The sequence below is a fragment of the Struthio camelus genome, chromosome 7, assembly GCF_040807025.1.
Source record: "Struthio camelus isolate bStrCam1 chromosome 7, bStrCam1.hap1, whole genome shotgun sequence".
Classification (NCBI taxonomy): Eukaryota; Metazoa; Chordata; class Aves; order Struthioniformes; family Struthionidae; genus Struthio; species Struthio camelus.
This window is the reverse complement of record NC_090948.1, coordinates 42,095,715-42,121,253: the sequence shown is the minus strand read 5'-3', so window position 1 is coordinate 42,121,253 and position 25,539 is coordinate 42,095,715. Positions and strand designations below refer to the sequence as shown.

General features: G+C 44.2%; 1 protein-coding gene across 11 annotated transcripts in view; it reads right to left on the bottom strand.

Annotated features, from left to right (window-relative positions):
* Positions 1-25,539, bottom strand: part of PCDH15 (protocadherin related 15) — a 1,072,490-nt gene that overhangs the window by 151,437 nt on the left and 895,514 nt on the right. For all 11 annotated transcript variants that reach the window (XM_068951042.1, XM_068951049.1, XM_068951046.1 and 8 more), the window contains 5 exons: positions 21,364-21,570; positions 13,635-13,769; positions 12,230-12,379; positions 5,157-5,350; positions 434-566 (listed from right to left, as the gene is read on the bottom strand). In XM_068951042.1, the coding sequence (XP_068807143.1) occupies positions 434-566; positions 5,157-5,350; positions 12,230-12,379; positions 13,635-13,769; positions 21,364-21,570 (819 nt within the window). The remainder of the gene's footprint in view (positions 1-433; positions 567-5,156; positions 5,351-12,229; positions 12,380-13,634; positions 13,770-21,363; positions 21,571-25,539) is intronic.

Genomic DNA, 25,539 nt, shown 5'->3' with positions numbered 1-25,539 from the left:
GTTTCCTTCAGACGCTTTTTCAAGCATGCCAGGCTAAAGAAGCCAGAGTGCCAAAAACCCTGCTGAAAAATTCAAGGGGAACGAGGGTGTGGAAATCCCTAAGCTTCTTTGCTCCGCGGGCAAACCAATATAGAGAGACTTTAAAATAAGAAAACGCAAGCTTTTCGGCTTGTGAGCCATTCATGAGGTTCCTTCTCATACTACGCGTGCAGCCTTCTGCTTACCTTTCAGCACATTTCACACATCAAAAAGTTTCAGAAATACCCAAGCAAACGCTTTTCCTACACGGCGTGTATAAAAGGGGCTATTTATTACAAACAGTTTGTAATCCCTAGAAGCTGCCCTCCGCTGCGCTACGCTAGGACTGGATTCGGCACGTCATGGGCGCAAACAGAAGTAACTTTGCAGAGGCTTACAGGGAAGCTTTCTGTACCTGCAGGTTTAACAAAACGGCTCCGATTCTCATGGCCTCGCTGACTTCAAGGCTGTACATCAGCTGGGGAAAGCGGGGAGGGCTCTGGTTGTTTGGCGGAAGGACCTCAATGTAAACAGTAGTAATCGAGCTCCTGCAACGAGAGAAAAAGCAAAGCCGGTCATAATCAACGGGCTGTGCGGCAAGGCAACCAGCAACATCTCTTTTATATCCCGCATGTTCTCCGGGTCTACCCATCTCCCTCTGCTCCCTTAAAAGCTTCAGGACGTATTTTAAAATGGAAAAAAGTAGCCCAAGCGTTCTTTAAAAGCAAAACAAATCAAATATTGGAGTACGTTTCAGGTAAAAAAGAAATCTCGCAATCCCCTGGTGCTACTGCATCTTCTAGACGGGGACGTCCGATGCGGGGAGGCTAATTCACGCTGCCAAACAGAGCACTGACCCCAGGAGGCTCCTGCCTGCTGCACAGTTTGCTCCGTTTCTTTGGGAGAGAGGGAACAAAAAACGTTGACGGAGAGGATAACACTGGAGGAAGGCTGATGTACGCAAGTCTGTAACGGGCTGCGCCGATACTGCCGTTCCCTTAGAAATAGCGAAGCGCGCTTCAGCCTAGCTAACCTCAGAGACGTGGGAAGCTACAAAAGCCACCAAGCTGCAAAAGCCACCCCCAAACCCTCCAACTGAACCGCTAACCCGAGCGGACCGCGCAAACAACTGAGGTTTGCAAGGTCAAAGCTCTTCTGAGGCCGTTTACGCTCAGTCCAGACGCCGCCAAGACCACACACTGTAGACAAGCGTCATATTAAATTAAAAAGGGAGCCAAAAAACCTCCCAGAAGTTGAACAGAGAGATTTCAAATTTGGCTTAGAGGGTCTTTTCTCTTGCATCTTTGCTCTGCCATCCCATCTGCCTTCTCCTGAACACGAAGACAGTACCGCTTCCCCGGAGCAAAGTCCTGACGAGCGCAAGCATTGCACCGCAGGCTCAGATTTCCTCTGCATAAGCCATTTGACAAAGTCGCTACAGCTCCAGCTTTGGGCTTGAAGGAGGGAAACTGCTTCAGAACAAATGGAGATGTCCCAAAACTTTAGGGGGAAAAACGTATGAATGCACAGCGAGCTGCTGCTTGCAGGGATAGGATAAACTCAGAATAATTTTCAAGATTTCCCCTAGAAAATACCAGATACAGTTTTAGTCCAAGCAGCTTTTGTGTGAACTGATAGACCCCATTAAACACCAGCATGACATATCACTACTCAATATTTTTCATCAGGTTCTGATAAAGTACAGTCAGTACCGCGTTACAGATACTTTCCACTGACCTTTACAAATAAGCTTTACAACTTACCGCCATCGATCAGCGGAAGAGGCGAGACTATCCGCTGTAGCGCAGCCAAAGACAGCTGCGTTTTAAGGCCAAGTCACGCAGTAGCTCTGACCACGCTCCAGGGTAAGTAAGCGTCAACAACTCAGCGCAGGGGCTCCAGCCCCGCTCACGTGTAACTGCACTGCAGCTTCAGTCCTGTCTCCAGGGGCACATCCACACCTATGACCCGTGGAGAACCAGACTCTCCCAGGTTACCCCCGCTGCCACGAGCGTAAGGATTTAAACCCAGCCTGGTGGGGTTTTATGGGTGTCTAGACAAACCGAGTCAATTAAGGGGAAGAGGGACACTTCTGAATGAATGAAGTGGATTAGATCACTTGCATTTACAGGCTACAGTAACCTGCTAAACTTCCCTGCCTATGTTTTAAAACACCCTGTTATATCCCACTAATCTTTAGGAATACCTGTTCCACGCTTACGTCACTGGGATAAAAAACAACCACCACCGAACGCTCAAAACCAGATACAACGAATGAGCTGACAAAAACCACTGGAGCACAGAGACGGCCCTATTTTCTCGGACACCTGTGGACTGTGCTTGACGAGCACATTCAAAGAGTTAAGCTTAGCGTGCCTACTTCTTCCACTGCTCAGTATTTAATAAACGTTTATTTTGTTCCGTATCGTCTTTTCCTGATTCGGCTACGCCTTAGTAATATCACAGCTCATTTATCTGTTGAGTTCTTAGAAGAAGAACAAACACTTTTTGTTCACCGTAATGCTCAGAAAATGTTCTTCCTATCTTTAAGGTGACACAAGTAAAACATTAGCAGTTTGTAAATGAACATTGTAATAAAAATGATGTTATAATATTAAATGGCCAGCTTTCTCATTCCCAAATCGTTTTTGGAGAACTTCAGCGCTCTGTGATTTTACCCATCTGTTTTGCGTGTGCTGTATGTAGCCCACTTCAGCGGGTGGCAAAGTCTCTTTCCGTACAGGACAGGAGAGGACAGGACAGGAGAGGAGGCAGAACGGAGCCTTCCCAGAGCTGCCGCCGCTGGCATTCTCACGCTGCCCGGACAGGTGCATACAACACTACTATCTAACGTGCAACAAATAACATTTTTATACACACGCGTGGACACGTATCAGGCCAAACGCTGTCTCTAGGCACACGAGCCAAAGAGCAAACACGTTTATTTTCACTCTGCATTTCAAGGATGTCACGGCCAAGTCGTTTTCATATCGGACTTGAGCGGGCTCACCACTGCCATGGCGAAGAGCGGCGGGTCTCTCCGTATAAGGTAGGACCCAAGGAAGCTGGTAAAAAGACTGAGGTCCGAACTACGGTCGTTTGATTTTTACAAATGCTTCCCCCCTCGCCCTTCTTTCAATAATAGAAATTGCTCCTCATTATACGCTTCACCGTAACTTCTAAAAAAAACACAAAACAAAACAAAACAACAACTATTCATCTTCAAACCTTTATACTCTGTATAAACTTATATATACTTAAGTACGTAACTACATCTCAATAACTTCTGACATGCTAACGACATTTATAAGAAACTTTAATAGCACTCAGCAAAATATCTTGGCGCATGCCTACTTAGTCACCTGCCAAGAATTAAATGTGCCGTGCTCTGCAAAAGAGCCACGCACAACGCGTTTCCATTTAAATTTGCCTTCACAAATGCTACAAGCCTACCGGTCCTGAGCCACGTTTAGCAATTTGGTCTCGCTCTGTGCGTAGCAAAGGAGCAGCTGAAAGCCAGGCAGTTGGTACGTGGCTGCAGTTACCCTGATGTGCCCTGCAGCAGAACCCAGGTTTGGAAAAAACAAAAAAAAAACATTTTTGTCTGAAGTCAAAATCCTTACTCTTTTACAGGGCACACGCTCTTCATGCCTGCGGATAAAGAGGAGGAAGGACCCGGCCTGCTGCAGCTACCGGTTACTGCTCCCACCCAGCCCGCCTGAGCCACCTTACGCAAGGTGAGTGCTTCGCTCAGGCACGAGCGAGTTGTTCTTCTGAGCCCACCGGCGAAAGAGGAACCACTTCACAGCCCGACAGAAGAGACTAATCATTAGGCGATGCGGAAAGGAGTTTCAAAAAAGGAGTTTCACAACCAAAACCGTGCTGCGGGGACTACTGTTGCCGGCTGGCCACACTGCTGGATTCTGAAGTGGCATTACTAATTTTTGCCCTCAACTTTATCACTGTATTAGTACTACAGCTAATGTATTAGTACTACAGCTAAGTGCCTAACAGTCCACAGCCCTGTCCTCAACGCTCCTCAGAGCCTACCATCAGCTCGCCTAAGAGAGGGCTTGGTGAGAACGCCAACCCCAGAGGGCAAACCGCAGTTGGCCAACTGGGTTCTCAGACACTGATTTTACGAGCAGTCTAATAAGTCAGCGATTGGAAGTGTAATTATAAAAAGGAGGAAAATTCAACCGGTGAAACTCAACTTTTGCGTTTATCTTCCTTTCTTCTACTCCCCTTCCGCAGAAAACGGACAAATATGCGGCAGATGTAAATGCTGGAGACTACTCTTCCTCCCTCCCCCATCATCCTCTTTGGCAAAGAAGGTTGCCTTATCATCATCATCATCCCCTGTCCAGAACCTATCACATGAGCCATTTTTATACACTGTCCTAACCCCACACCTAAGTGAAACGGCAACACTTTTGCATGATTTCAAAATGCAGAACACAAAATCAAAAGAAACACGTTAAGTGGGCCTGGGTACCTTTATTTTTTGAACATGGGCACGCCCCCTATTCTCCACACAGTAAATTTGAAAATTCCTCTTAGAACAGCTGGTGCAGAATATAAACATCCTGCCAGGGAGAATTTAGATGTTAGTGGGGTACTGGTCACCGTTTGTTAGCTTGTCATTTACGTCCACCCCGTGTACCAACTCTGGGTGACCTTACGCATTTGAAACCTGCAGAGAAGGTCTCCAGCTCAGTGACCAGCCTATTCCTGATCCTTTTTGCATCACAGCAAGCATCCAGCTTCTCACTTGCTTCATTTCTTCCTCTTATCCTTTTGCTTTCAGAATCTCATAACAAACGCGTGTGCACAACTAAAACACAACATGCCAACTCTTAACAAACAGACCATGCCAACTCTTAACAAACAGACCATTACAATCAAATGCAATAGCCAAATGTGTGTGCTGGATGAAAAAATACAAATAAAGGACAAAAAGTGAAAGCATTAAACTAATTTCTAGCACGTCGACTGTCCAACATGAGATCGTTACACCCCAGAGAACACACCGAGTCGTACTCCATTTCACAGTTACGGAAATACGACAGCGTGTCATACTTCCTGTGCACAGCTACGCACCAATTACAAAAATTACGTTCATTTTAAGACAAAATTACCTTCTCTGTGCAGGAGGAGCATTATCAGATGCTTTGACAGTGAGAGCGTAGGAGCGCCCCACTGACAATACAACTCCTGGAGCAATGGTGATAAGGCCTGTTCGGTCATCGATGATGAAGTCTCCCTGATCCCCAGCCAGAATTTCATATACTATCTGTCCGTTGGGTCCCTCGTCCGCATCTACAGCGGTGAGCTGCAATTCAAAACCAGAATGTCAGCACGCACAATCCAATGTCGTATTTTAATTGCGTTTAATAAGGCAACTTGGTAAGGGGTAGGGAAAGCAGAGGTGAGGGAGAACTTGAACACTCAAAACGTGGCGATTTCTCAGTACGGTATAACAAGGATTGCGGTTAAGTACAATAGGTGCAAGAAAATCATGCAGCGGAGAGAGAAACTGATTATTTGAGATTGCAAACATTTTAAAAGGTATGAATTACAAAAACTAAGACCAGGTTTATTCTCCTTTGACTGGAATTTATAGCGCTTCCTCAAAAGGGGGGGGGGGGGAGGGAGGAAGATATTTATTGTGGTGTAAGTTTAACAAGAGGGTCATAGTTGGTTACCGAAGCTTCCCATCCTTCTCTACCATCTTCACAGGGACCATGTTGTTACTGCCATAAATTCTAATATCTTACATTATAAGCCCTCTTTGAGGGAAACCGGAGGACAGCGTGTGTCCCTGCACGGAGGAAACGCAACCCTGCACGTCACCGATGCGCACACCACCTACCTGGCAGCAACGCTTAAGGGGGCAATTTCAGAGCCGTGTACTAAACCCAGCTTCGCGTGTGCTTCTACTACGTTCCCTCTACGCCAGCTCTCCACTGGGACTCTCAGAGTGTTTCTTCCACATAATTGTACAGTTTTGATTTTCGGGGAAAAACTTAAGGCCTAGCATCTTAGACTCAGTTCATAATGACGACCAGCAGTTTGCTAGCAGCGCGACGAGGAGGCTCTCTCCTCGCCCCCAGGGAAACGCTGTAGGTTTACCCCAGTCCTGCATCGGGACAGCCTGAATCAAGTATCGACAGGCAGCAGCGGTCTGAAAGAACAGCTCAGCAATCAGATTTGCTTTTAGCCAAGCGCTTGGAGGACTCTGCCTCAGGTGCAATAAAGCAAATCACTACCAGTCTGAGACGTCAAACGAGACCTCTGCTGTATGTAACAGAGCCACAAACCTCCCTCCGGGCCTCAGCTGTGCCAGGTCCCAGCCCAGCGACTTACTCGAGCCCTTGTACCTCTCCTCCGTCTTCGCGCGAGGTGTTGCACGCAGAGCACGCCACCGCGCGGCGCACGGCTCACTTCATCTGTATTACGCCAAGGAAAATGGCGCCTCCGTTGGCCACCTCTGCAGAAAACGGTGGCTTTGAAAGGCCTAGGCGGCGTTTCCTGACAGCCCCTTCGCCCAAGACCACTCAAAACTCAAAGAGGAGAAACTAAACCGCGCGACTAAAGCAAGCAGGGAGACGAAGAACGAAACCCAAGGCGGTGATGCTCAAGTTGACCGCATCTGCACGCCTTACTAAACACTACGGGGAGCGCCTCAAAAACTCCAGGCTCTCGCTTGCTTTAGACAATAATCTTGACACTGCCTGGGGATCGGCTGGGTGGAACACCAAATTCAACGTGCGAAGTGATAAACCAGCTCAAAACCAGTAACTATGCCCAGAATAGCTTAAATAGAATGAATTAATCAATATGCTAAAAGACAACGATCTAGGTGCTTCTGCAAAACTGGGCTTTACCTGCTTGGTTCAGAGCACAAACTACTACTGAGGACTGAGTTACTGCTGGGGAGGACCAAGCATTTTTAGCATGGAATAAGTGGGCTGTACAGAGCCTTCCCCAACGGAAAAGCCTGTTAGTTATGTCCCTTTTTGCCCGAAGCCATCGGTGTTTTACCTTGTTTTTGCACACTGAACCAAAGTAAATTTCCAACCTAAGTGTTTTTAACTTTGGTTTATCTGAGTAGGCTCATTTTATTCGAATTTCTTTGTCACAGATGCCTCACTCCAACAATCAAAACTGATCACTACTGCCTTTGAATTGGCAAAATATCTTAATCTATACTTTTCTGAGATGGACCCCAATATGTTGATCACAAAGTAAAACACCTGAAATATTCTCAAACCACGAAACACTGAAAAAGAGACCAACTCCTCTTAGACACTTAGAAACCAAATTAATACCCATGTTATGCTGGCAGAGCATCTCTCTCATTCTACATTTTCTTTCGAAATTGTGAAAAAGTCATCGTGTGAAGACCACACTTTCGTCGCTTGCTCTACGTTGCATCCACACGACGATGTCTTGGTGTATTGATCATATCAACTTGCAACGGCCAGGGAAAAATCAACATCTCAAAACGCAGGATATAAACCAGCCTTTCTGCACTCTCCCAGGGTTTAAAACAAAAATGTTTCACAACCGTTCCCCTAATCGATCGTTCGATACTTTCTACACACAATGGCACACGTTCATTGACCTTGCAAAGACTAAGTGGCATAGTTAGGAGAAGCGTTGCAATAACCTTCTCTACTGAACGTCAAACGTAACGCACACAAAAAGATAAATAAAGCCTTTATGCAAAATACATCCTAAGCGGTTAAGCACGCGATTTGGAGCAAGGCCAGTTTTGACTGTGACGACACGAAAAGGGAAAATAATTGAATACACAAGTACCTAAATTAATAAGGTTAATTATAAACTTCCAAATACTGAAAGCTTGAAAAGATAAGTGATTTGAATAACATTTTGAGGGCAAAAATATGAATAAAAAGTAGAACTGAAGTGCAAGAGCTGCCATAATCTGTGATCCTAGAAATTCAGTCTCCAGCTGTCCCAGGCCGATAGAGCTTCATAGTTAACAAGATTTTAGAAGTGTATCATGTCTAAAATACACAGGCAAGTGCAAAATAGGATTTATTTTACTTTTAAGACACTTTTTACACCCCGCAGTGTTAGATCCATTACCTTAAAATGGGACGTATTGGAAGTGTTGCAGAACAGGCATACATTGCAGCAAGAAGCGGTGTTCTTAGATGGAAGAGGTAAACGTACAAAACCACCTATTTTCATCCTTACAGCTTTTTGAGCTACGCCCCTGGCGACCGCATAAGCTCTGTTCAGAGCCGCTTACTCTACAGTTGGAGGAAAGCGGACTTCAGCAGGTGGCCTGCAACCTTTTTGCAGTCAAACTGAGGTTTTAGTGAACTTGTTCTGAAGCGGTGCAGCAATTCGCAACCATTCTGGTAGTTATGTTTAATTGGCCAAAAACGTAGAAAGCGAATGCTGCAAAAATTGCCCGCCAAGCCAGCGCGCCTCCCAACGGCTGCCCTTGCAACGAGCCTCTCCATCAAGCAAGCACAAGGCTCCAGCCCAATTTGGGCTAAAAATGTGTAATACTAACAGAGTCCTTGCTGCAGCCATTTCATTAAATCTCTCTCCATTATATTTTCACTCGAGTATATCATTGCATTTACTGAGGAATGCAAGGATGACCTGATTTATGTATATTTCTTTTCACAGCATTTACTTGGCAGTTGGAAATTAATGTGGCGATGGAACTGAAGACAAAAGGTTGCAAATAACCGTTTCAATAAACCCTAAGACATGCAACCGAAATTACTGCTGCTGCTCAAGACTAATTCTACCGTGAACGAGAGGTAAGTGACAGAAAATTTGCTGCCTGCAGCTCTGCCGTGTTTTCTCCTTTTGCTTTCGCTTCTGGCCTTCGGCACAACAGCCATTTATGCCAAGCCGTGTGAAGTTAAGCGCTCTGCGCAACCCAGACCTAGGGCAGGACCTCCCAATTGATTCGTACGTGCGATCCGAGGGCGTAATCACTTCGGTCCTCACAAGTTGAACAGCTAACGCCCTAATTCAATCCACAGCTTGTTATTCCTTTTGCAGCCCAAAAGCTTTTTTTTTTTTTTTTAAAAAAACAACAGTGCCCTTAAAAGTCTCCTCTGATTATGGGCTGTATCTCCACAACAAGAAATTAGGTAGAAATTAAGATCTGCAGATAAATTAGTCTTTGTTTCATAGATTTGAAATAGAGGTCCTAAGAAGAAAAATGACATATAATTCTTGAGGGTTGTTCAGGAATTTTTTTGTAGACAGAATGTACAAAATATGTATGTGTATATATATGTACGTGTGTGTATCATATATACATATACATGTGTGCATATATACACTACACACACATATATGGGTGTGTATATATATAATACACACACACACACACACCCTGTGCACTCTTGATGCACCAGGTCAGTCTCTGGCCCTCGGGCAAGTTTACGCAAAGATCCAGGGGGATTCTGCTTTTTGCCATCCTCTGTCCGTTCTCAGCTCGCTTTCTTGCTTTATGTTCTCCATGTCCTGCCTACTTTTGCGTTGTACATAGAAATGAGAGAGGTCTAAAGAGAAAAACATCATAGTGTGAATTTAAATGACCTATGTGAAAGATATGATTGCACTATAGCTACATACTCCAGTTACATTGATAAAGTGTGATAACTGATTCAAATAGCTGAACCGCCAGGAACACAAAGTACTACTCGGAAACCGAAAATCAGGACAGTAAAATTCTAAGAATAAAAAAAGCTGGAATTAAGTATTTTTACAGGTTTAGCATTATTTAGTCTTTCTAGTGGCAACAGGCAACATGATTGCCACACGTTAAACTGTTCCAAACGGCAGATTTCTCAAGCAGCTATCGTCTGTTATGTGGAGGGGAAAAAAAAACACTACAAAAACAGCGGGAACAACCGAGTAAGAATTTCTCAAGCTGCAAAGGAGGGTATACGCAGACACGTAAATCACCACCAATAAACTACTCCCCTTGGCCAAGGCCTCAAACAGTCTTACAAGTTCTCCAAGAAGACAATTTAAGTAAAAACCATCCAAAACCAATACTATTTTCAGCAGCCCAACAGCACACACCAAGCCATCCTGCAAGTCGTCAAGGAGCAGAAGGTTCCTGCCCCGCGCCGAACCCTCAGACAGCGGAGGCAGGTCGATGCCACGACGACGGTGAGCTCCTCTGCAGGGACCCACTCCAGCTTTTGGGCAAATCTACGGCAAAACGCTCATTTCCTTCCTGGCAAAAAAGCTACAAAGCTACCGCTAAACCTGTGCGACCGACAGGCGAGAAGCAGGTTCCCTGCTCTAACCTCCCCTGTAAAAAATTACCCGGAGCGGCGGGGGGGGGAATCAGTTTAACTTGAAGTCATTTTTTCCCCCTGCTATTTGGGTTTATTTTTAAGCAGAGCCTAAGGACGTCAGTATTTGGAAGAGCGCACCGCAGAGCAAATACTGAATCCAAAATACTGTCTATCCTTTTCTTTCAGGAGCAACATCAAAATGATTTCCCAGGAAAGAAGGCACTGAAAAGAGTGAAAAGCGGGAGTTTCATACTCAAAATACTTTCTTGATGATCTCTGAACATACAGTCCAAGTAGCCAGTTAAGGGCAAGCCGGTGCTTACACGCAAATTATTATCAGATTATACAGATGCACTGAGGTCCCTGTTCTTTTTCTAGCCTACTTTCTGTGATGAAAAGAAGTGGTTTTACAGGCTCATCGTATCTGCCCCGGGTCATTTCCCGTTCTCCCCGGAACGGCCCTCACTGACCTGCCATCTCACAGGAGACGAACTGAAATAATCCCTAAACCAGCGATGAGGATGAGCTACGGGGTGAGCGAGCTTGTTCCACACAGAGAGAACAAGGCAAGTACATCATTAAAATCAGCAGTTAAAAAAAAAAAAAAAGCGTAAGTCTTGTTTTCCATTGGAAGGAAAAGGCATTTATAAAGCAAAAAAAAAAAAAAAAAAAGGGTTAACAGCCCTTCTGGCCTAAGGAAACCCATGAGCCTTCTTGGCATCACCCACTCAGCGGCTACTCTTAACTCAAGAAGAAAGAAAACAAACGAACCCCCCCCCCTTTTTTAGCACCTCCATAATACAGCACTAAACACTCTGTGCCCACAGCCTGGGCAAAATAACAAGGTCAGTAAGTGTCCAAGTACACTAGCAGTCCAAAATCATCATCATTACTTTTTAGCATTACCACAGTACTCAGAAATCTTAAGCCACACAGGTTTTTGTTTTTGGGTTTTTTTTTTTTTTTTTAATGCCAGCCAATTTCCAAGCACAGATAATCCGGCAGCCGGAGGCTAACGCAAAACCAACCCCGCCAAGCAGCCAGAGGCTGGAAGTACCTAGCCCTTCGTCGGGGGGCAACCACGCCACGCGGTGAGCTTGCAGAGGGAAGTGCCGAGGAGGTAAAAACTCACTCTCAGGACTCTCGTATTTTCCAAGCTGCTTTACATTTTAGTTCAGGCAAGGTTAAAGCCTTAAGTCCCAGCCTATTCGTTTCCAACTGCAACTCCACAAGGGACCCACTGCAGGTCTGCTCCGGGGTTAGCCAAGTTCCCACCCAGGGAAACAGACGCTGCACTCCCTCCTAACGTTGGGCAGTCACTGCCGTCCTCAAACACTTAGCTGCTGATTATATTTATAGAAGGAAAAAAAGAAGTATTTAATTACTTAGGTCAGCTGATGAATTCTTTCTGACTATTCCTACTGCCTTGTATTCTCCTTGAATGCTGCCCTCCACCACCATCTCCGTGCCTTCTCATCCATCTACCTGCAAACACCCTGAAGCGTGCCAGACATCTCAGAACAACTATCCCCCAAGAAAAGTGCGTTCCCATTAACTTCAGTGCGACCAGAGTTCACCCCTCAGGCCTGCACTCAAACATAGATCACTGCACGCACACATTAAAACCGTTTCTCGACCTTCTCCTTTTTTTGGGTGCTAGCGTTCGTCATACTTTTCGCCGCTCAGCTGCTCCACAAACGAAGGATGCAGGCTTCCATAAAAACTTAAAAACACGTCTGGGTAAGTCCTACTGAACTGTTTACACAATCTCACGCTATTTTATTTCAATAAACCTCCAACCATTTTAGTATTTCTTTTGAGTTGGTTCAAGTCTCAACACGCAAAATAATGGTGCTCTCCGTGACAGTGCAGGTCTGATCAGAAGGTAAAAACTAAATTACCTTTACAACGCCTTCTCCGGGCCCCATGTCTGTATAAATCTTGACATTGTATGATATATTGGAGAAAGTTGGGGAATTATCGTTTGCATCAATCACCAGGATATTGACCGTCACCGGGGCACTCTCCTGCACACCATCCGAAGCGGTCATCTGAAGAGGGGGAAAAAAAGCAGAACGGGAACTCGTTTCAATAGCATGCCCTTAAGAGGATTACAACTATGAGAAAATCGAGTGTAACAAGTAAAAACCAATATTCAATTGCTCATTTCAGTTTACACTTGCTGGTAAATTCCATCCCCAGAAAGGTGCAGCAAGGTCTGAACTAAAAAAATCAACCACTAAACGATAAGCATAAAATCACGTAACATAAGAGACTACTATTAAATGAACAAGATACACTCAATAAAATATTGTAATTGCACGCAACTGCTTTGCCCGTTGATTTTGTATTTCAAAGTGACTATTCCCCTCACAAATAGGTATCCAGCTGGCAGTTTGGAAGAAACCCTCAGCTACCGTTGAAGAAGAAATACGTTTCGGGCAACACAATCACAAAGTACTTCATACTGCACTGGCGTTGTCTTCCCCCCCCTAACGCGGCCAGCGTTTCTTGCACCAAAAATTAGCTGAAACAGTGTTCAACAGGCCAGGAATACCTTCCCAAGCCGGCGCCGACTGTGACTCGTTTCCTGCTCGCATTACAGGAGGCTTCAACAGAGCCCGCGCCTGCAGCGGGCCAAACACAGGGAAACAACCATGTGACGCTGCGCCTCAAAATCTACCACCTCAGCACAGCATGACAAATAAGAGGGAAATATTTCTCTCCCGGGGAAACAGTCCCCCATCCAGTATCTCAGCTGCAAGGCTGCCCAAACCATCCTGCAGACGCATCGTCCTCAGGTACAAACCGCTAACTGGCGGAGGGAGTCCCAAGTCCATTTAAGGTGCTTTTGGCTTTTCTTTCTTTCTGCCTTTCTTCCCCCCCCCCCCCCAAACCTGCCTGTGGTTCAGGTTAGCCTCTTTTTATTTTGTACAAAAATAAAGTGGGCAGGTTGCAGAGACCTCAGGGGCCCAGCAAGAAAAAGGAAAAGGCTCCTAGTAGAGGGCAGTGCCAGACTGCGTCACAGGTGAGCAGCAAAGAGCAGGAGAGGCAAGATTAGGACCGCAGAGACTCTGCTGAAAACGTTGCTATCAAACCAAACCCGCGTTTTGAATACCCAAACCCGCGTTTTGAATCATACTACCCCAAGATCAGCCTCCCAACACCACCTGGCAGTGCTGCTGCTCATCCTTCTGTTTTTCCTCCCTCCGGGCCATTTTAATAAGCGGCAATGATGTTGCATTAAGGATTTTTCAGTGCTTACTCTGAACAAAGCTGGATGTGCCCCCAGCGCAGGTAGCTTACCGAAAACGTGTACAGCTGCTGGGCTTCCCTGTCCACAGGCTGCAGCAAGGTGAGGTAGCGGGTTATGCCAGTCTGAGTCACAGTGAAAAACGCAGTGTAATCGTTGAGGAAGAGATGGAGCTGAGGATCCTTTGTCTTGGAAGAAGGGGGGGGGGGAAAAAAGGAGCACCCTATTATAAATTCACATGAACTTCTAAGTTCTCAATTACACAATTAATGCAAGCATTTGTTTTAGCTGCAAACTAAATAAGCAGAAAGTGCAATACTGTGAATGACAGTCTGGAGAGGAAAAAAAAGAAAGAGAAAAAACCCACCACCTAAACTTTAGTGGGAAGAAAAAACATTTCAAAAAACATTCTTTATAGGTTAAGGAAACCCAAACAGTAAGCAAATACCTATACCTGCCAGGTTAACAAGGTGCTTTTTCCTTTAAAAAAGGATACTTTTTAAACAAGTGCTACTTATCAATAGTAAAAAAAGCAGATTCAAGTAGTTGTTATAAAGCATATTAAAAACAACAAAAGCACCCTATCTTGATGAATACAGTAATAAAACAGTCGAGTGGACGCAGTGCAGTAACGTAATTGGACATGTCGCAGCACGAGGCTAAACAGACACTGTTCAGAGATTCTGTTGGTGCCTACACGAAAATCACCATATACTGATGCAGTATCATGAATTTCTCAATTGATCAGATCAAAACAACAGCAAAAAGGCTTCCGGCTACCTTTCAGGAGCAAGCAACACGTTAAGATAACAAAGCAAAACAATAACACCGCAAGATGTTGTACTTTGTTATTTGAGACTTCCTGAGGGCACCTGCTGGGAACCCAAATCCCAGACGGCAACGGCTCCCGGCACGATGGGGTGAGCAGCGGCTCCTCGCGATGCCCCCCCAGAGCGGGCACACAGGTCTTTTTTGAGTCACGCGTCCCGTGGGCGTCCAGAGACACCCGGCAAATCAAGGGAGCTTTCTGGGGTGCCTGTGTTGTCGATACGACAGAATTGCGAAAGGTGACCTGGATGAAATCGCTCAGCATCTTTCCTCCCCTCTTTAGCTAGGCAATTAAGTCGTCAGAGCGATCCGTCTGCAACTGGACTTTCCATTTCTGAAACTGTTTGCACAATGTTTCTAGAAAGTTAGTTGGCATTCCCTCCTTCTTGTCACTGCTCCATAATTACTTTTACAGAAAGATCTTTAAAAGTGAAAACGGAAAGTTCCTAAATCCCAATAATACAGCAGGTGTAAACGTGTCAACTACCTGAAACACTACACCAAATGCAATAGCAAACAACTACGAGGATAGATTAGGACAACGGAAGGAGAAACAAATGTATTTTAGCAATCCAAAACACGCTCAAGATTCAGGTTTCGGGAAAACTAAAATCATACTACTTAAACGATAAACCTTTCCAGTTGCGGAAAGCTATGCAAAAGAAACACCCAAGTATTCCAGACGCATGGTTTCCTATTGCCTAAAGCCTTGCTGCATCTACGCCAACTCCCAACAGAATTAAAATTCAGTTTACAACTAGCAATACAAAAGGTAATCTCTTTTTCCCTGTGAAAACTTACGGATGGCAACTGCCAATAACTGTTCACGTTGCAGACGTCGTCAAGTCGGTCTAACACTTTCACTTACAAAAGTCCAGGCCAGGAGTTACAGCTCTCCCTTGCCGTGCCATTTTGAACACACACATTACTTTCTCGTTATTTTATTTTTAAGAAACACCAACGATGGAAACCCCACACCCTTCTGAAGGGGATCTGCCCTACAGCCTAGCAATCCCCATCGCAGACGTTTTATCCTGATGCACAAGCCAAATCGCCTTTGCTGCAATCAAAGCCTGCTTCCACTCCTTCTGTTCGTACTGGCTCTGCAAAGCAATTTGCTTCCTTAATCTTTGCACTGTCACGTCTTTACGTTTTAATTACATTTTATGCCGAAAAAAAGCCTGCTCGACTTAATCACGAACGTTTTATCGGACAAATACTGGGAGAGCACACAACTGTGCGAAACAATCCATCAGCGTCACCCTCGTTACTTAGATTTTTTTTTTTTTTTTTAAACTTCTCTTTCAGATGGGCTCAGACTCGAGCGTTGCGATTCCTGACCGCTCTGCTGGGTAGCCTAGCTAATCACTGATAAACCGTTCAGCAGATTCGAAGCAGAAAAGTATCAAAATCCACACGACAGAGCACACGTGCAACCTGCAAGGACCGTCTCAAGCACGAAATTCAAACCCGGTAAGGCTTGCATGCTTCAGGCTGATTATTAGATACTTTTTAAGATGAAAAAAATAATTTCTGTAGCATGAGATTCTTGTACAAAAGCATTATAATTACCCCGTGAACCCACAGAGCAACCACAACTTAACCATGGTGCCACTCCTCTGACTTACGCAGGTTGACACCCCAGGTGAATTTGGGTCGATGCGTTTAAAGGGCTCTTTGCAGGCTTCACAAAACCAGTGACTGCCCCAGTCTCTCAGCAACGCTGACAGGACAGAGCAAAACGGAGGAGGGACAGGAAAAGAGAAAGGAAAAATAAAACAAACGCACACATTTCCAAATATAAAAAGTCATTGTGCAAACAAAACACCCAATACCTACGGGAATGGCACCTGGTGCAAGCTGCAAAGCAAAAACACATGTCACAAAATGAATACAAATAAAGAAACACAAAACTGCTACTGATGGACGTTATAAAAGCAGTACGCTCGGGGGAAAAAGATGTTAAAAACAAAAACGTAATAAGCTGAGAAACCGAAAGCGTTCCGACGCTCTAGTACAAAACCAAAGCCTGGGACCGAGTTTGTTCTGCTTGAAAAAAATCCGGGGAGAAGATCCTGGAAGTCTGCAAACCCGCACTGACGTTACATTACATCTCTGCTGCTCCTTTCCTCCCCCTGGAACTGACTGCTTTTACTAAAGCAAACCGTTTTCAAGAATTTCCTAAGATCATACCAGAATTACACGTGATGCTGCCGAGAACGAAGAGACAACCCCATCAGGGAACGGAGTACTGCAAAGCAGAAGGCAGCTTGCTTGAGCTGCTAGATACCAGCTCTACCAAGGCTGAGCGCTACCTAATCACCTCAACACCGTGAACGCAAACCAACTCCCAGAGACGGAGCAGAACAGCCTGAAGAACTGAAAAAGAGAGTATTTTGTCACGGGCACCCTAGCGCAGGCAACGGCACGAGACCATGGAGCAGTCCTCCGTGAAGGACAGCGGAAGACGTGCATTTACAATACGAAAACGTTCCAAAGTAGGCACTTGCCTGAAATGTAATATTTTTGTCCCATTATCGTCTGCATCCTAGCTCGGCTTAGACATCTCCTAACAGGGCAAGGGGTGAAATACAGGGCAGTATTTGCCTGGCTGATCAACAATATCCTAGCATCCGGTCGGACAAACCCACAGACCACAAGGAAATCAGAGACTCCCAACAGATAGCCTGACAGGTATGGAAAAACATGAAAGCCTCCAGGACACAAAGGAGCAGCTCACGATTTAGTTCAGAGATAAGGAAGAGCTAAAGCTTTTTTCGAGGTTTTCTAGCTTTCTCATCTTGAGAAGCAACACACAGCACGGAGTTATCAAGCCAACCAACAGTCAGTCACGGTCTTATAAGAACGTCTAAATTTTTAGGGCTCAAGACCTGAGCTCGAGTTTGTTCCCGTTCCCTGAGATGAGGGGCCAGAAAGATGAATGTGTGATTCCCAAGTCACTAATACGTATGGCTGCTCTACGTCAGGCAGCACAATACTTCAGGGACATGCAAATCCACAGTTACAGGGGCCAAAGAGCTTTGTTAGGCACTGAAGGACGGCACTGAAAAACGCTCCTCGCGCTGGAGGACCGCCAGCGCTGAAACACCTACAGGAGACGGTCAAGCTGATGGAGGCATCAACGGATCCCTTTGGACCAATGAACTGCTGAATGGTGTTTCCCAGAATTTGCCCTCCTCTGGCCTGGGTGAAAGTACAAAGAGTTTTTCCATTTGCCTCTTTCATCGGGAGGAAAAAATAAAAACAAAAAATTGCTTTTCAGAGTCTTCCAGCACTGAAACAAGTGAGGTTCTCAGTCGCACGTAACAGGGTTTGCATTTACAAGGTGCTGGCTCTGCGACCTCACTTCAGTTTTCTCTGACTTGTGCGAGGTCGGTTTTGCAGAGTCTGATGGAGAAGCTGCAGAGGGTCCTCCAGATTCACAATACCTGGGATGGATGACAACAGGCAGACATAGCAATCTTCTCCCTGGAGTCCTTTTTCTACAACTTTAACATTACTGTCATCGCTAAATATAAAAACAACCTGAAGCACAGAACAAGTAAAAGTAGAAACGTGAATGAAAAATTGGGGGAGGCAAGTCAGCCTGACACGATGTTGTCCGTGGTGCACTATGACTACTTCTTCCTCCTTCAACATTGTTATTTAAAGTGAAGTCATTGAAATAATATTTAGTTGTACAATTAAAAAAAAAAGAAATCCCGGAGGAAGAACACGACCGTGTCATTTCCACTTGGGGCAAAAAGATGACAAAAGACCAAGAGGAAGGAGAGAGGGGACACGGAGCGGCACTTTAATTCTGAATTCTTTCCGTCACCACCACAGCCTCTCGTCCCTGTGCAAAGGAAGAGCTGAGGCGCAAGCGTGACTCTAAAGAAAAGCTGCAACGCTTTTCAGGTTTTTTTTCAAGTTGAGGCACAAAGGGACATACCCCTCCCTGGAAGATGAGCCAAAGGAAAAGCTTTGAAAGATCATCTTCTGTTCCTCACCCAAGCGAGCTGCTCCTGGGAGAGGGCAAGAAACAAATGTCAGCATCTTCAGGGCTGCCACTAATTAGCAGAGCATTTCTGTAAAACAGGGCAGATGCACAAAAGGCAAATTCCTTGAGGACTCCAAGGATCTCTCAAAGACTGGAAGAATAGCTTCAGAAGTGAAAAATATTAGATATTCACCCTACACAAATCAGGGACGGAATAAAATGTGACAGTGGTAATTCCATGCTACTTTTTTAAGCTATTAGCATTGTTTTTTCTTCCTGAGTGGAAAAGAAAGATTCAGAAAGGAAGAGAAGATCATCTGTCTTTATAAAACCTAAATAAATAAATCCTAGAGAAAGTGTTTATCTGTTATAAATCCTAGAGAAAGTAGACCGTTTGCCTTGCCTCTTCTGTTTATTATGATATTAATGGACTGTTACGTTTAGAAAGAATGATTCCTGAACTAAAATTTTGTAATGGGACTATTAGAGTGCCACCAAAGGGCTATAGAGGGACATTCTTATTTTGAGAGCTCTCCTTTAAGGAGGAGACCTGCTTCAAAATAAATTCAACCTGTAACAGTGAAAGATGCAAGCACAAGGTAAACAGCAAAGGAAAAAAAAAAATACGTCAGTATTTCTCAATACAAACTTCAGTGTTATCCCTTACCTGGATATTTCATTGAAAATCCAGAACTCAAATTTGTAGTCACATCTTAAAACTTACTTTATCCGTTAATTCATTCTTTGCTCTGTCCTCTCTCAGTATGCAATCAAGATACCTTTACGTAAAATAACTGTTCCATTGAATTTCTCCTAAGTTCCTCAGACACCGAGATACCGAGCAACCATCTAGTCTGACTTGTTTTTTACCGACAACAGAAGCATCAAACAAGAAAACAGTAGTAGTAAGAAAGTATCTAGAGAGGAAATCGAAGGAAGCAGTAGCCAAACTGAGGCGCACCCTACCACGCAAGCATCACGCGTTAGCCTGCGGGAATCTGCAGAAGCTTCAAGGTTAGTGCATGGACGCTTTTACGAACATGTGATGGCACGCGCCAACGCTTTACGAACTTCTGTGTGCGTGTGTGTGTATATATATAAGAATGATCCAACTCCAGCTCAGCACGCACGGCAGTAAGTCTGTTCCTGTGCAGAAGTCGACCTTAACCCCAGCAAACCAGAGTATCAAATCAGTGCTCTCCCACGGAAACAGAAGACTAAGGAAGCAAGTAGCTCGGGGAGCTTTCTTGTAAGCAGCTATCAGATCATACATTTTAAATTCCTCATCTCAGCTTCAGTTTACTCAGGTCTTAAGGTACTCAGGTGGCTTAATTTAATGCATGCCATTTAAACAGACTACTTAATTATATCAGCACTTTGCAGTGCTGCTCTAGTTAAAGGTCTATTTGCAATGCCACTTCTACAAATTAATTTTTGGAAGGCCGATAATAGGACCGTATTGTAACTCTCACAGGGTTTAAAGTTAGAATGCGAGGGCTTTTTAAAGCCTAGACAGTTAAGATGACCACTTTCTTCACTCACTTCTCTGAGGACAGGGAGTTGTTTTAATACGCAATATAACCTAAATCGATTTGTCAGTTAGAAGGCTGACCACAACTATATTACTTGGCCACCGCCGCAGCGTCGCTACTGGAAAACAACGTTCAGAAGCATCGACAGGACAGAGGCTGACTTTTTCATCTGCCATCTCTATTTACTAAAAGCCTTCATTTACTAGGCTACAATGAAGTCACCGGAACTTTAAGAGCTGCAGAAGTTAACGAGCATTATTGGCGCTCACTAACCCACCGTGAGCTACGACCTCATCACAGGGAGAAGGTTCAGGGAAACTGGACTTCATACGTTATACAAATACACCTCACACAAATACAAACCCCACAGTATGCATTTCAAAAACAAACACGCACCTGATGTCAGCACCTTTCTTCTTCCTCATCATTTCAGCAGTCTACAGGGTCCTGTTAGAACTAATTAGCTTAAGCAAAAAACTGCTGATTTTAACAAATGCAATGCTGAAGAGGAGCGTTTTTGAGAAGTCACATACGAGAAGTCACCAGCACAGCCGCTGATGCCCATCACACGCGTTTCTTTCCCATCTTTTATCCGTGCCCTAGCAAAGCCGACTCCAACTATTCCCACGTGTCTATCCAAATAGTTATTTTGAACGCCAGTAAACTGCCTGAGTTTTTTTCATGGCTAAGTGAGAAAAATACCACATGGATTTGGGCTTTAGAAGACCTTCTTGGGACAGCAAATCGCTCTGCTGCAGACAAGGCTGCAGGATGCATCTTCCACAGTGAAAACGGTCGCCCGTGTTTCTCAAAAACAAGACAATTGCAACATCAAAAGTGAAGCTTGTACAAAGAGAAGACGGTTTTCAGAATATCAGGTCAGAAGCTTTATTAAAACCGTACGCTACAAACATTACTACAAAACACATGCCGCCTACAACTTCCTGAGGTACCTGAAGACGAGAAGAGAACAGAAAAAGAACCACCAAGAACAGAAACAAAAAAAGATCGAAGGGACAAGCTGGAGAGGTGATGGTAATCGGAGGAGAAAAAAACATCAACAAAAACACCTAATGAAACCAGCCTCAGGGGAAAAGACGACTTAACCCTCAAGGCTCGGTATGGTTTAGGCTACCACTCTTTTGAAAGTGTTCCAGTTTTACAAGGAGAGGTAAAAATCTGGGCAGAGCAAAGAATGGACTGAACTTCTGGCCTCCAGCTCTCCTACTCCTCTTCTTTCTGGTGCGCCCAGACTAGTCTCACTTTCACTTTGAGCTCGGCTCTCCCATTTTCCCCATGCCCGGTTGCAGGTGCAGCCTTCCCATAAATTCAAAGTTTTTCCCTTCATGCTAAGCCCTCACCAACAGTAAAAATAACTCAACTTCAACTCCAGTACGAGCTATAAGAGAGAGAGAAACGTACCTCCTCTACGTCGTTGTCCAACACTACAATTTGTAGTGGAGAGGTCAAGTTGTGGTTCTCGGAGATGGTGGTACCCACCGGGGAGGATTCGAGGATAAAGCCCTCATACGTTGATCTTGCGAAGTAAGGCTTCTGATTATTCTCATCGAGGACTTCAATGTGTAAACTGGCAAAGGCAGGAAGAGGATGGCCATTGTCCTGCTCAGCCTGAAAAAGGGGGGGGGGGGCGGGGGGGGAAGAGTTAAAAAAAAAAAAAAAAAAAAAAAAAGAAAGAAAATCGTCATTTACCAAAAGCTCTCAGACAGCCAGGTAAAACTACACACAGTTACTATTTGGTGCTGGTTGACTTTTAAGCATTACTATCCAATCGCACAAGTAAATAATATGCGGTTCAGTTCACCCTACTGCAAAATTTTGCATCAGGAAGAAAAGAAACGTCAAAAATTAGCTAGGAAACAAAAAAAGAGAATTTCAGCCACAGTAGCCTTTTAAGTAGTCACAACGAAACTCTACAGCTATCTAGTACAAGCAGAAATCGTGCCATAAAGTACCACGAGCGTTGAAAAATCTCTTGCACTTGAAGGGATAAAAGAAAACTGGGCAGGTCCAATGGTACAATGTAACCAGCACCTAGGCTGATACCACCACCTACAGACCTACAAGCGAAAGAGGACTACAGCAGTTATGGACAGACAGTACTTGCTACAGATTACTGGGATAGTGTATTTTGCTGAATAGGATACTTTTTTTTTTTTTTTTTTAATCGCAACCTTCCATTTTTCTAATGTTAAAGGAGTGGAATTTTAATTTTATTTTTGTCTACTTTCAAATTGGGAGCAAAATTCTTTATTTCAATTAACAATCCCTGCTTTTCAATGGCAGTGCAACACCCTACCAAGTTATACTCGCACATACGGTTTCAGCTGATCTCTTATTTTCAAACCTCTGAAACATAAAAACACTAACCACTCGTTACGTAACACGCTACTCTACTATAAATCTAGTTTCGCTTTTCTTAAAAAAAAAAATTGCCTAAATGATTAATTAAACCAAATAAAGGAAAGTAGAGTACAACAAGCAATTTGCTTTTTAATTTATAAAGGGTAACCAAGTTGAATTACAGTACAGCTCATGTCCCTGCAGAACGGTAATAGTACAGAACTGTCGGATGGTCTCCGATACTCATGGCTTCTTTTCCAAATGTGGAAGCAGAGCGATCCCAGGACTGTCTGACAGTACTGTGCTAGTACCCTTCTGCAAAGACATGGGCAGTCAACTGTATCATAAAATTCCCAGGAGTATAAATATTTCAGAGGAAAGAGAGAACAGCATGAAAGTTATTGCTTAACAGTACTTTTTATTCACAGAGGTTTTTATTTTCATTTTAACACTTCCCACTTAAAAAAAAAAAAAAAAGCCCACCACTAATAATTCCTCATTTTTCAAAGGTTGTTCCCCACATCGAAGGAACCTTGTTCTGAAAACCCACAATTTTGATTTCATCAGCTATTTCTTTGTTTCTTCTTCTTCTCTGGTGTTTCTTTTTTGCCTGCAAAACGTTAATTCTGTATAAAGGTGTGATTTGTTTACCAAGCAACAGGATGATGGTGATGAACACTTCTATTTCAAGTTTTTGAAAAAGTGGGAACATCATCAAAATTGTTATTTATTTTGTTCAAAGTTACTAATGACACCCTCAGCAATTCGTAAGAAAGTCATTCAAAACACTCAGTTCCTCGTAAACACTTATTTTCTTCTTTGAAATAGACTGTTTTGACCGTGGACTGAGACTGGCAACAGTGACAGTGGCACAGATTTCAAGGCAACCACCACCCCGTTTGCTTGTATGTGACTATGTTTCGACTCCCAAGGCTAAGGGCAGGTCTGGCAAGGGGATTTCTGGAAGCAGACGTTAGCACCTGAAATTAATGAGACTCTTCCCAGAAGGGTAATTTTGTTAAAGAGATCAAATGTCACAGAAAAAACTAGGAGTTTTGCTACACACTTCACCCACGCGTCAAAAATTCCAGGAAACAGGCCGCAGGAGGAAACGTTTTCCTCTCCTGCTGCTCTTGCACGCCTTTAGGATACAGGATGCTATCACAGTGATCAAACCCACGCTTGCTTCTAGCAGTTACCACCCTACCGTAGTAAGATAGAATATTCTACTTTTTTTTCCTCCTGCCATTTTCAGTTCTTACTGAAATAAAGCATGTAACAGGAAAGCAGGACCTCAGGCACCAGACCACCAACGGGGACCGCGGCTTCCGGGCGACCCCAACCAACTTTGAAGAGGCCCACCTTAGCTGAAACAGTTGGCCTTGAAATTGCTTACAGTGATCAGTATAATTAGCAGTTAGCTAGAAACCGTCTAATTTTGCCGAATTTCACCCAGCAGAGCAGCGCTCAACCACCCCTGGGGAAATTCGGGTCCTGCAGAAGTTAACAGCAACACATTTTAAAATCAGCGGTGTAGTATCTGGTGATGGTACCGGCGACTAGACAGGTGACTCCTAAGGCTGAACAGTCCCCATAAGTGACCGCCATGAGACTTATTTCGAAGTTTTTACATTTGAAATTTATTTTCATTCAGCAGAACACCAACAATTTAACAAGGAAACAGCACCAGAATTACTTGAAAGCACTCCGGTTACCGACCCAGCGGAGCAGAACGCTTGAAACGTGTCTTGATGCCGACAGTTTTTGGCCTAAGATAATATACTGAATATACACATGCGAATAACACCCCAGCAGAAGTCTGCTGTGGTAGGCGGGCAAAACATGCATATTGATGGGAAGACTGGAAACGGCTTTAAAGGGAAGTGCTGAAATTTTAATAAACTCCCAGGGTCCAATCCTTTCATGCTTTCAGTGCATTTGCCAAATTTCTGGAAACTGCTGCTGTTCTAGTCCAACATACCTACTTGTGGTGCCCTGACTAAAATTCCCCCCTTCAATCTGCTTCACACACTAGCACTATCGCGTCACACATCACCTCGCAGAACTTGGGATCTTTCTGAACAGTAAAAAGACAAAACATCCAACCCTGTAAACAGAAACACCTATTTTCTGATCCTCATAATACAGAGTTGCACATTTCAAAAATCCAGTCCTAATATTTTGAAGAGCAGGAAGACAAAGATAAGCCCTTTCTATCTTGGAAAAGATTTGTTCTTCCCTTCCAATTTTCAGCTAAATTGCCTGTTTTCGTACGAGGCTTTTCCGCGCTCGTTCTGTTATAAGCCACGGCAACATATGAATAACCAATTTTTCCATCGCAGGCTTTGCACATTATGGTGAGTCCAACAAATCAGAGGAAGAATTAAAATAGAAGTCAGTAAAACACTAGCTATATTTACTTTTAATCAACATCTTTTAAAGAAATCTTTTTCTCAAAGTCACTTCCTTTTCTCTTTTCTTCAATGTAAAGAATGTTTTTAACAAAAACGTGAAAAATTGCCTTGCCTTCACATGTTACGTAAACACATTCACAGAAGCAATGCCGGGAACGGTTTGCGCACCTTTGATGCACGCTGTTTATAAACCTGCAAAAAATGTACGACAGCCATAAATTGTACCTCTCTCGCCCCACTTTCTTTTGTCTGTTTTTACGAGATGCATTCCTATATAGGGCAATTTGTTTCAGACCCTCAGTGCTGTTAGCGAAAGCAGCTGTTTCCTAGTGCCGGGTTAACGCTCTTGCTCAGCTTGCTGGCCTCAGGTTGAGCACCCCTGCTTCCTAAAATACATCTTCATGGACAATTTAAATTGCTTTCAGAACATAAGCCACTGATATTTAAGATGCAATCTAATTTATTTACTTTTTTTTTTTAAACTAATAATAACAGAAAATCTAAACTAATAATAATAGAAAATCTTCACTACTGTTAGCTCTATTCAACCTTGCCACACCTAAGATCAATGCAAATTGCTAGAAGAGAGGTGGGGTGCCCCCACTCCACTGCCCGGGCTCATTCCCACGGGGGCAGAGGGGAGCGCCGGAGGCCCGGACCGCTCCAGCTACCCGCCCTACCTACAAAGGCGGCACGAGCCGAGAGGAAACCCTTCCCCACCTCTCCGTCCCTATACGCTCCCTCCTAGGAACGCCCACTACCCACGCACACACACCACCTTTGGGGCAGGGAGAGGAAAACCACCAGTAAAAGGGAACGTGAC